General features: G+C 40.3%; 1 protein-coding gene across 1 annotated transcript in view; it reads right to left on the reverse strand.

The window, feature by feature from the left end:
- Window positions 1–11,635: 11,635 nt before the first annotated feature.
- The window catches only part of TLR4 (toll like receptor 4), a 9,915-nt gene continuing 9,689 nt past the window's right edge, over window positions 11,636–11,861 (reverse strand). Inside the window, 1 exon segment of the mRNA NM_001290172.1 lies at window positions 11,636–11,861. Coding sequence (NP_001277101.1) covers window positions 11,720–11,861 — 142 coding nt within the window. The 3' untranslated portion in view covers window positions 11,636–11,719.

The raw sequence follows: 11,861 nt of genomic DNA on the forward strand, positions 1-11,861 counted from the left end.
TTAAAACAAACAAATGTGCAAACAAAAAACAGATACACACATGACAGCCTACCATCACTTAATACTATCTAAGCAGGCCTGTCCCACCATCCTCTGGCTAATATATTCTAGGGTGAGTTTAGGGGATCTAGAAGAAAATGACATGTCAGCTGGTAAGGAGTGAATGATAGGAGTAACAGAGAATCCCACTCTCCTCTTTCAAACCCTCCGAGAGACTAATAGGCCTCTGTGTGTGTGTGTGTGTGTGTGTGTGTTTTCTTTTTCAAGAAAGGATTTTTTCTTTCCATAAGCACTGGCCTGGATTGTTTCTCTTTACCCTTTGGTGTTTGGCCAGGTACAACTGGAGAGATGATGAGACTGAGCCTTTGCCAGGGGATAAAAAAGAATAAAAAACAAAGCCATACGTTTAGGCACTGACATTCAGAAGGGCCTACTGTCTCTTCCACTTGGGGCCTTTGCTCAAATGAAATTACTCTCTGCCCTTTGTCACCACGGTTCTCTATATATCGAGTGCTTGAGATATTGAGATGAATGAGTAGAGCTCACATGGTTGGGTCAGACCACAAGAGACATAACTGTTGCTACTTTTTCTCAAAAGGAAGAGATTATTTTCTGGCCCTGAAGGTCCCACTCCATGCCTTATGAGATGAAACTAAAAGGGGTCAGGATTTGTAAGGTGTCCTGATCTGTTAGTCCCTTCCGAGTCAAGATCAGAAACCTCTTTAACATGAATTGAAGCAATTGAGGGCACAACTCCATGTTCTGCTGACTGGTCTTTGGTTCCAGACTTTCTCCCTTCGATCTGTCTACCTCGCCATCTCCTGAGTGACAGAGCTAAAGCTTGTTTCTGACTTTGTCCTTTACTAAATTGCTTGACCATTTCCCAATACCTTAAGAAATTTCAAGGTCCTTCTGGATCTGGTCTCTTGCTGCTTTTCCAGCATTTTCTCTTTGTTATCTCAGTCATACTTTTATCATTGGAACTAATTATAATAGGTATCACTTAATGAGGGCTTACTATGTGACAGTATGCCAATCACAGTCTCTTCATTATATCCATTTATTTTATCCCATTGTAATTCTCTGAGGCAAGTGTCTGCATTATGCTTATTTTACCAGGCAAGATGATAGAATTTAGGAACAGAAGAGTTAAGTAACCTGCCCCTGGTCACACAGCTTACATGCAGTAGATCTAGCATTTATGTCTGTCTGGCGCCAAGCCCCATACTCTTAATCACTCATCTTTACTTCCTGTGTATTGTACTACAATAACCACACGGTCACATGTCTGTCTCTCGCAACTAAATAATTAACTCTGACAGATTAAGAATAGAGCATTTTTTCATCGTTTTTGCCCATAGCTAGAAAAGAGCCATGCAGGCATTCAGAAAATGGTTTCCAAATAGTATTATATAATAGTCTCTCTCCTAGTGGTAGATAAAGGCATGTTAAAAGCTAGCATCTAACCCTAGACAAGTTCAGATCGAACTTCTATGACTTCTGGATTCGTAACAATCAAGGGTTGAGTTGTTCACTGCTGTGCTTTAGGTTCCTATCTGAATAATGGGGTTTGTGTGAGCAGTGAGTAAATTCACATCCAGCACTTTGAGGAGTGCTGGGCATGGAGGAAGTTCTCCACAAATGTGAGCCCTGATTATCAGTTGGCTGACCGATGGCCCGCAGCACTTTTAGGAACATGCCCATCACACCGCTCTCCCTTGTCTGCTCTGCTGGACCGAGACCCTCCTGAGCGGAGAAGTTATGCTTTGTTAGGGTTTTCATACCACTCCCCTCAGGGCCTGGCACACGGCATGAGCTCAACCAAGGTGTTTAAATGAGTGGGTATGGTATTCTGGAATTATGTCTCTTCTCTCATCCAGGCTATAAGGGACAAGAAGGGTACCAGATGGGGATTCTCATTTGCCTCCCTCAGTTTCCAGGCCTGTAAGAACAATGGTCTACTGCTTCCTGGTTCCCCATTCAGTATTTGCTTAGCAGCTAGTTTCTGAAGCTGACCACACATCAGACCCTGAAGGAACCATGTGCCAGGCACTGTGTTAAGTGTCTTACATGATCACCCCATTTCATTGTTGACACCCCAGTGCTTTGGAGAGAAACTGGTGGATATACAGATGAAATAACATTCCTCATGAAGGGAACCTCTGTGTGAATTCATTAATCACTTCCTACCTCCCAGAGAGCTCAATCAGTGCCTTGTAGAGGGTTGAACAGCCAAGCCAGAAAGAGAAAAAGCCTATTCAGGAGGCTTATCCCAGAATGATGTTCCTACCCTAGACAAAGGTTTTCTGTTCCAGACTGACCAAGAGCTCCTGATGAGTAGAGGGTAGGGTCTGGTTCTAATTGCCCTTCCAGACAAGCCTTTATTTTCCATTCAAACACCTATAAAGCAACGACTCTCAAAACTTCTTCCATATCATTGGTGAAAATGATGGACCAACTCTCATGAATAGGGAGGTTGATTTGAGTTCCACTTAAATTTTTCTATCTATAATCTGTCAACAGAGCTATCAAATAATGAATGAAACACTTGAGAGAGTAATCAGCTACATCTCTGGAGTTTTGAGCATCATCTGAACAATCATGTGTAAAACATATTTGAGGGCAGAATCTGGGAGCCCAGCCTTTGGAATCAGGCACCACGTGGGTTCCAGCCTCACATTTTACTAACTGAAATTTACTAAATGAGTGCTTTGTAAAATTCATTCGAACTCTCTAAGCTTAAGTTTCCTACTCTTCCCCATGACCCTGGGCATAGCAGGAGGCTAGCTGAGAAAGACAAGGCAGCCCAGGTCTGAGTCTGCCAAACTAATGCGTCTTGTCATTCAGAGTTCTTCAGATGTGTTTTTCTGATGCTTCACATTCTATCTCTGTTGCTTAACTGGCATCCCCTTGAGGGCAGGAGGCAGTGGTCTCTTCTCTTTGTACCTTTTCACCATCTGGTATGAAACTTGGCATTCAATAAATGCCCTCTGTTTGTTGTCTCTATAACTGCTAATTTCTAGGTGATGGATTTTATTCAACTGGAGTGTCTGCTCTAGGGAAGCAAAACCGCCCTGTCATGAATCTGACACTTTGGCATAAAAATAGGGGAAGGAGAAATTACATAACCCTGTTATGTAACTGACAACAATTTTACAGCCAGTGACACATTCCCTTTACAAAAGTGATTCTCCATTCCTGATGTGGTAACATTCCAGAATGCTTCCCTGTTTCTTGAAAGGGAAGAAGGGTCACCTCAATTCCCGGAAAGTTTTTAAAGCCAAACAAATACCAAGTCACATTACTTCAAATCTGAGTTATAACTTCCCCAGCGTCACACAGGAAGTTCATAGCAACATGAAGAAGATGAAATCTCAGGCTTCTTAGATCTCAGGCACCACAATCCAGTGGACTTAATGCTGAGAAATGACCTGGGCTTGCTTTCTGATTGTATCATCCCTGTCTCTTATAAAAGCACTCACACAAAAAATTAGTATTTTTGAGTGATTGCTAAATACCTTGTACTTTGCTTGTATTAACTCCAGAAATATATTATTTTTAACAGAAAGATGAGTCAACTGAGACAGTCCTGATAAATGACTTTGCCAGGGTCAACTGATGCCAATTAAGTATTGGCATCTACACAATTAACTATTTTTACTATATTGTTATTTTCCTACCATTCTGTGCTATAGCCATGCTCTTCTACCTGTGGTTTCCTAGACTTATCCTTTATATTCGTGCTACTCCTTACCAAAGAATTTCCCTTCTTCATTCTTCACCATGATTCACTTGCAGAGCTATTCTTTTAAAATTTCCAGCTCAAATAGCACGTCTTTTATAAAGCCTTTCCTGACTGTTTCTAGGCAGAAAAACCCCCATTAAATGTTGGCATAACAGTTTGTGTGTGTGTGTGTGTGTGTGTGTGTGTGTGTGTGAATTGTTGACACACAACCTTTGCCAAATTGAATCTAGGATCATGTCTTATTTATACCTCATGTGTCTTGCAATGTGCTAGCAACAGAGTAGTTTCTCCGTAAATATTGGAAGGATAAGTAAAATGATGAAAATTTTCAAGAAAAAAAAAGGAAAATGAGCCTCAATTTAACTAATTAAACTGCCAACATATCTGAGAAATAGATATTAGTATCCTCGTTTTATAGCTGAGGCAAAAAAAGACAGATACTATAAAATAGCATCAGAACACAAATCTGTCTGATTCCCAAGCCTGTCTTCTTTCCAATATATTAGAAGAAGAAAAGGTACGTTCTTTGGAGAACACAATAGGAATTGTCACATGCAGAAGCAATTAATGGAGTTCACAGAAAAGAAGGGAAGGAAAAAAGCAAAGGGAGAAATAACAGCAAACATAAGGAGAGTGGAATAGCGATAGTTCAAGGCAGTGGGGAGATACAACTTCCTAGGCAAGAGCCAGCGTAGTGCCTATAAGAAGCTGCAAAGGAAGGGAGATTGCAGTGACATTTAGACAGGTTAGAATGGCACCAGAATTGAACCCCAGTTAATTGGACAAGTATTCTTCAAAACTGTTGCAGGAGCCAGTAAAGGGTGAAGGGCAAAGACAGGGACCTGCAGCAGGCAAAGGAGGAAGAATGATTTAGAGGCAGATGACACAGCTCAGAAAGGAGGTGGATTGACCTCACTGCTTGAGAAGGGAAGTGCCTGGAGGTCTAGCAGCCTGGTCACTGAGTACATCTTTGGTGGCCGTTTGCAGTGGCATATGGAAGAGGGATGATAGCAGCCCCACAGTGATAGAAGAGATAATTGCACATGACATTTTACAAAAGAGAGCAAGAAAGAATGAGGAATCAGAGGTCTCTGCTAATACCAATCATCAAAATTGTGAAATTTTTGCAGAGCGTTTATTTACTCTCAACTGGCAAGAATTCACAGATGGTGAGAGGCACTGGGGTTTGAACATTGCCTCCATGGCTAACTATTCAGGAGCCTGTGAGATACCACTTTAAATGTCAAGTATGGGAATGGGGACGAGTAATTGCAAGCATTATTCTGCAAGAAAATGCTTGAGTTTAGACATACTGTAGTTTTCTCCTTAAGATAACACAAATTAGCCAAGTAACATATTGCTAAAATGTAGAAGACTCTTGTAAATATGATGTATGGATTAACATAAAAGCGTTTTAAATGTGTAGGCAAGGTGGGAGGTGTTCTTGGGACTATACAGTTAGAAGAGGAGCCTTTCCTTCAAGGAGTTTTCAGTCTAATATACACTAACTTCTCCCACTTGTGTAGCCTTTTCCTGTATTTCATTGAATCCTCTGTTCCATTTGATTCTCTTAGCTGTCACAGAAGTACTCCATAAACCATTCACCTCTCAGACAAAGACAGGGAGACCGAGTGACAACAGATCAAGGGACTGTTTATTAAACAGATAGTGGTGGAACCAATTTACCTGATCATCTTAACTCCTTTTTCCAATAGTCTTTCATCTACCACTCAATTTGGTTGATAGCCGAATCTTTTCCTGAATTGAGGGAGAATGGGAAAATTATAAATGCATTGAATAAACTACTACTTAGTTATTGAGTCTCCTGTTTTCATACAGTTTCGGGGGTTTTAAAATGCTAGAACCACATGTTGAGGACGCTGGAATATCTGTGTGATGGAATTATACCTCTAATCACAGAATGGAATTACTGAAAAGAACATTTACTCAAACCCCTGCATTTTATAGATAAGAAAATAGTCCTGGAGAGCTGAACATGCTAGAATGTCCTGACTCTCAGTCGCCATTTGGCTCACCGCTTTCTAATAGGCAGTCTTGCTCATGGTACGTTCAAAATGTTTTTTTACATCTCCATACTTCTTGCATTATTCATGTCGTTCTCTTTTTTTTCCTTCATAAGGCTCATGTTGTAAACATATAATTTCAAGGAATCGTATTCCTTGCTATTCGCAAAACCTATAATTAATAGAAATTAACTATAAAATACATGCATAATCACGAGAGACAATATACTCATCTGTTAACCACATAAAATCATCTCATTTACCAACATACCACCCTTTGGAAAATGCTGATCCAGCCCAAGAGTCCCATTTTACAGGTGAGAGACTTGAGTCCAGAGAGAAGCTCTAAGTCACACTACCACTGCCTCTTCTTACTTACCTGACCTCAGCAGCAGATAGTCCAGTAACTGAAAAACGTGTTCCTGCTCTTGTGATGCTCAGTTCTCAGACCCTGAAAAGACACTGAGACCACAGCCAATTGACCCAAAGATGATGTGCACAGAGGACCCAGCAGGACCCAGCAGTGAGCTGAACAACCAGAGAGTCAGCCCCAGCTGTTAATTTCAAAATTGCTCTTTGCAAGTAGATGTTTCCTACTGGGGAGCAGTAGACACCTTCAGAAGTTTCAGGGTCCCAAACTTAGAGGTCAGAACTATTGAATATCAACTTTGAATGCTCACTGCCTCGACTCCCCCCCACCCCCAGCAATATTGAAAAATAGGTTCCTGGAATGACTGACAAATGGCTCAGCAAGTCTTTGCATGGGAGGCCCTGGTATTTCCCAGAGAAAACCATTTTTGGAATTTTGATAGTCAATGGCAACCTGAACAGTCAGTTTGCAAAAGTGAAGCTGATGGGTTTTATTTTGAAATGAAAAATCAGCAAAAATGAAACTGGCGGCCGATGCCTCGGAGAGACCATGACATTTTTTATAGTCATGAGTTTATCCTGGGTCTTGGCTATTCCGGAGCATGAGGAAGGGAAATTGGCAACACACTAGGAGGAACTAGGACAGCTGCACAGTCGCCTGGGTCGCAATGTCTAAAGGGATATTGTAAGCTTGGAATTAAACAGGCCAGACCTAGTATCTTGATGAGCTGGTGTGGTGGAATCCAGCATCAATTTATAGTGTGAAAGAAAGAAATTACCTGACCAATAGGGGGCATCTTCTTTCCTTTAACAAGAAAGATCACCCATTCCATTTCATTGACATTGTCTTGGCTGATATGAATCTTAGCAATAAATCTCGAGTATAAAACCAGTAACTATATTGAATGTTGGATATTATCCTCCATTTTCTATTATAACTGTCATTTCCAGATCTGTCCATGCATTAAAATCATTTGCGGAATATTTCGAAAAACATTCCTTAAACCCAACCTCTGATACTATACCAGAATTTTCAGCAATAAGGATATTATAAATATATCTAGAAAAACAGACAAAAATATACAGTGTAATTAAAGTCCTCAAGTGATTCTTAAGCCGAGCACTTTTTTAAAAGTCAAAGTTGGTAAGCTTTATGGTCTTGATATATTATTTCCACTTTTAATAGTTTTCTTGAAACCATCTCAAATGTAAGCTGCCTGAAGTTCGTGGTGAAAATAGATTGGGTACAAATGAAGGTTGAGGGAAGAGGCTAGAAGACAATAGGACAGATGAAATAGAGAGAGTGACCTAGAGACACAACAAAACATGTTAGAGTAAGTAGTTTAATCTAACTTCAGGATCTTGGAACATCGAAGACTCTCTAACCTTTGGAGAGAGGCTTCTCTTACTCATCCAACGAATGAAGTCAGAGGCAGCTTCTCTGGGGATTGTGTGAGAAGTTCAGAACCTCTTAATAATTCTTTTTTACTCCCTTTTTTACTCCCTTTTTCCATATATTGGTCCCCAGGACATCCTTTAAAAAGGAAGGCTGTTCATTCCTTTTTGTGGAGGTGGACAGACCACCAAGAAAGAGTCTAAAGAGAAAGATTAGATTGAGCACCAAGAAGAAGTTGGGCCATGTGACTGCATCCCATAGCCAGGCCCTGGGGAGATAAAGGAACAAAGTACTGAGCAACAGTGCATACGAACCAGGCTGGGTTATTTTAGGTCAGTCTTGTCTTTCCTGGCTCATAGGGATGGGGTGTTGTTAATGAGAGACAAGAGCTCACATTGGCAGCTGACTGGCTTTGATTTAATTACATAGTGAGATAGTTTCTTAAGAGCATACAACACAATCCTTTCTCCTAAACGTAGGTTTAATTTTCAACAAAACACTTCTCCCATAAACAACATGTCATTTCTAAACTCTTATTGCCATTCCCAGAACTGCTTGTAGCCTTTCAGAAACCCATTATTTTATAATTATAATCAAGACTATTAGAACCAGACAATTTGTGCCAAAAGTCCATTTACACGCAGAATTGTCACTTAGTATTGTCACAGGGAGGTATCATCTCTATTTCTGCAGAATACAAGGAGAGTAGCAGACACTGCCTTTTAAACTTTCAATTTCTAAATGGCATGGGAGTTACTGACCTTGTCTACATTATTCCCCAGTCACTTCTCTGACTACCCCTATAGAAGAGCTCTGGACACCACGGCAGCTGTTGTTACAGGATGGAAAGAATGCAGTCCTGGGAATCGGGCCAACTTGGCTTCACACCCTAATTCTCTCCTTTCCAATTGGGCAATTCACTCTTTGCACCTCAGTTTTTTCACCTGAGAAATGGCGCCGCTACCAATACTTGTCATTTACTTTTAATAATTAAATAAATTGATAGATTAGAACAGTAACAGGCATGTGCCACAGGCTTAGCAAATATTATTATTGTGATTAATACATATAAACTGTGTGACCTTGGACAAGTTACTCATCTTTTCTGGGCATTCATTCCCCCATCGTTAACGTGAAGAGAGCGGCGCCTAACTCACAGGGTAATGGCAGCAATCAGATGAGCACACGTGATGCTCAATAAATTTGGCTACTTTTGATCACCCATTTATTTCACAGTTTTCACTTTGAGTTGGAAAACTTGATCTCCATAATGGAACCCAGAGTATATGATTTTATTCCAACCATCTGAAGAGCCTTTAGCTTTTGAAACTTCCTCCATAATGTCCGTGTTCAAACACAGGTCTGCAATTCCCTTCAGGGAGTCAGATTGACTAAAGAAATGATACAGCAACTGAAGTATGTTGTTTGCAGGAAGGCCATCTCTACCGAGTATGATTTGTCCATTGTTAAAAACTTTAATCACATGTATCTTTGATTTACTTTTGCCCAGGCTCTTATGGCTACAATGATAATATCAATAAGTATCAATAGTAAAAATTCCCTTTGGTTAATATCAATCGAATGGTGGAGGAAGTGATTGAGAAAATCCATATAGACCACAATAGGAATAAGAGACAGCTGTGGAAGTCAAGAGCCCCAGCACTACAGTGGTTTGGGGGCTTGAAGGGGCTTGTCTGGAAAGCATGGAGGACAACATTCCCTATAGAGATGCTTCTTCATTAACTCATCAATTCTTCAAATAAATAGAGGTTGACTACCTGCTATGTGTGGGCCACTGAGCTCAGGGCTGGAGAAGCAAAAGATGAACGGACATGCTCTCTGCCCTCACGGAGCTCTGTCATTCTGGTGAAGACTCTTGTGAGCTTACATAAGACATGCTAGGAACATGTTGGTGATTTTGAGAAAGGTCATATAATCCAGAAGGAGGCCGAGGTTCCGACAATACCATAGGTGAAGGCTGAGTCAGAAAGAAACTGTGTATTTAAGTTACAGTCCTCCTGTGGTCCCACAGGTTGGGAAAACAGCAATTGCTAAAACGCTGATATTGAAAAGACAGCACTCAATATTTCTCCTTGTGCCTTTTTTATAAAGCCCCAGAGGATTATTCACTCATACAAATCATGTTCCTTGGACTGAACATATATTATTTTAAATACTCAGTTTCCTAATGGGTAATATTGCTATTGCCCATCTCATAGGCATGGTGTGGGAATTTAAATTAGATGTCATACATAAAGGAGAATGAGAGAATAGAGCCTAAAAATAGCCGTGAAAGATAACTATTATAAAGGAAGTCCTTTCCCCCCTTCTGCAAAGTAACTATTATGCCAAGAACACCCTTCTCTCACAAAAATGCATAAAACCTTCTGTCTCACTTTCCACTGAACGCTTTTGCTTCATGCTTAAAGCTGCAAAATGAGAAGTGAAACCATGGCAGTTCTTTGTGTGGCTAACACTAGTCAAGGGTTTTTCACTGAGACCGTGAATCATCAGGCGAATACATATGCATACGTATTATATATACCAAGTGATTTATTTACAACACATTTCTTTCCATGAAGGACGTGAGGGAGATTCAAAGATAGCATACATGAACAATAAGTTTAATCAATTAGAACTAGAAAATCTGGACAAAAAACAAAAACAGGAGAAAAAGACACTAAGAATAAACTGTAGCATAGTGTTTTTCTGTCCTAACTCCAGAGAGAACCCCTAGTGTTTTGGATAGTGGGACTTTTAGAGAGAGCCAAAACTCACATTCACTACTTCCCATACGTACCTTGGGATTCACTTCTCTGCGAGTCTAGTTAACTCAGTTATAAAACAACAGTAGACTATTACTCTGTAAAGCTGTTGTAAGTTATTTTCCACATGTCCTCATTGCTTTCTTTGAATGCATCATTCTTGGAGAAACTGGGTGAGTGTTTTTTTGTTTTCTGCAAACTCCCCTAACCATGACCTACATTAATCTCAGGAACATTATTTCCTCAGTGATAACATCTACTCTTTTTAAAATGTGGTCATGGAGTCATACCCAGCAAGAAGCAGTGATGGGTGCTCCATATCTTGAATCATTTTACAGTCCCCCAAGGAATTCAGTGTGCCATCAAACTACACTCATCTGATGCAGAAGAAGCCTTTGCTGCAACTCCTGTCACGTGGATGCCCCAGCTTTATCAGCCCATACATTTCCCCGATCATCAAAAAGAGCTGACCTCTTGAGGTCATCCCACTTCTTGCTATTCCTCTAGGCCAGATTTTTCACTATGAGACCAAGAAGTTGAACTCCTCTCCCGATTACAATTAGTGCCACTTTCAACCGAATTATTAATGCTACCGTTATGACAGTCATAACTTCATAGGTAATAAATTTAGAATGGCATCAAGTGACAAAGTGACGGAGTGTATTTTACATATTTGCTTGAAAGATAGTGGTTAAATATGGATATTTCCAGCATGTCTCTAAGAACCTTATTTATGATAAAGGTTTATAGAGGAGATGTGCAAAATGAGAAACGGATTTATTAAAACAAAAATATATCAGAGACTATTAGTTAATAAATAGACATGCTAAGGCATGGCCAGGATGTTTGTAAATAAGTGTTAATCAAGTTTCCTTCGGAATTCGTTGCAAAATTTTAATTTTGATAAGGAAACTGACTTAAAGTGGAGGGAAGATCCGAATCAGGAGCCTCTGAGTCACAAGTAGAATTTTAATTGTATTCAATATAAAAGAGAAAAGTAAACAAAGACCCAATGAAGTTGAAACTTCCATACCTGCTTTGTTTTAAGATGACTAAAATGTAAAATATGAGGTGCTTTCCATTCAAAAGGATCAGGAGAACTAGCACCTTTTCTGATCTCACTGGGGCCAGTCTATTAGTTATAATTCAATTTTATGGGATGAAAGTTGAGTTGACTTTCCCTCTCCCAGACTCCTTAGCTGAGTTGGTTGAAACATCCACCTGGAGGTTCTGTGTTTTAGCACGGTATTTATTACCTCTGCATTGTAAACTCCATGAGATCAGCTGCCCTGTGTATCTTGTGTACCACTGAATCATGTTCCCTTAACACAATGCCTGCAGTGTTGCAACATTTAATACTTGTTAACTGAACAAGTAATGAATCCAGCTGCACAAGAAGCACCTCAGGAGTTTTTTCTCCTCAGATAGTGATTGCTGCTTCATGCTGGCTGCTTTCTGCATCTGCTGCTCCTTCTGGACTCCACAGTTTGCCATCTAGCAAGGCTTTTCTGAGTCGTCTCCAGAAGATGTGCCGCCCGAGGACACTGTCCTCCCACTCCAGG

Source organism: Pteropus alecto, unplaced genomic scaffold (assembly GCF_000325575.1).
Source record: "Pteropus alecto unplaced genomic scaffold, ASM32557v1 scaffold226, whole genome shotgun sequence".
Taxonomy (NCBI): Eukaryota; Metazoa; Chordata; class Mammalia; order Chiroptera; family Pteropodidae; genus Pteropus; species Pteropus alecto.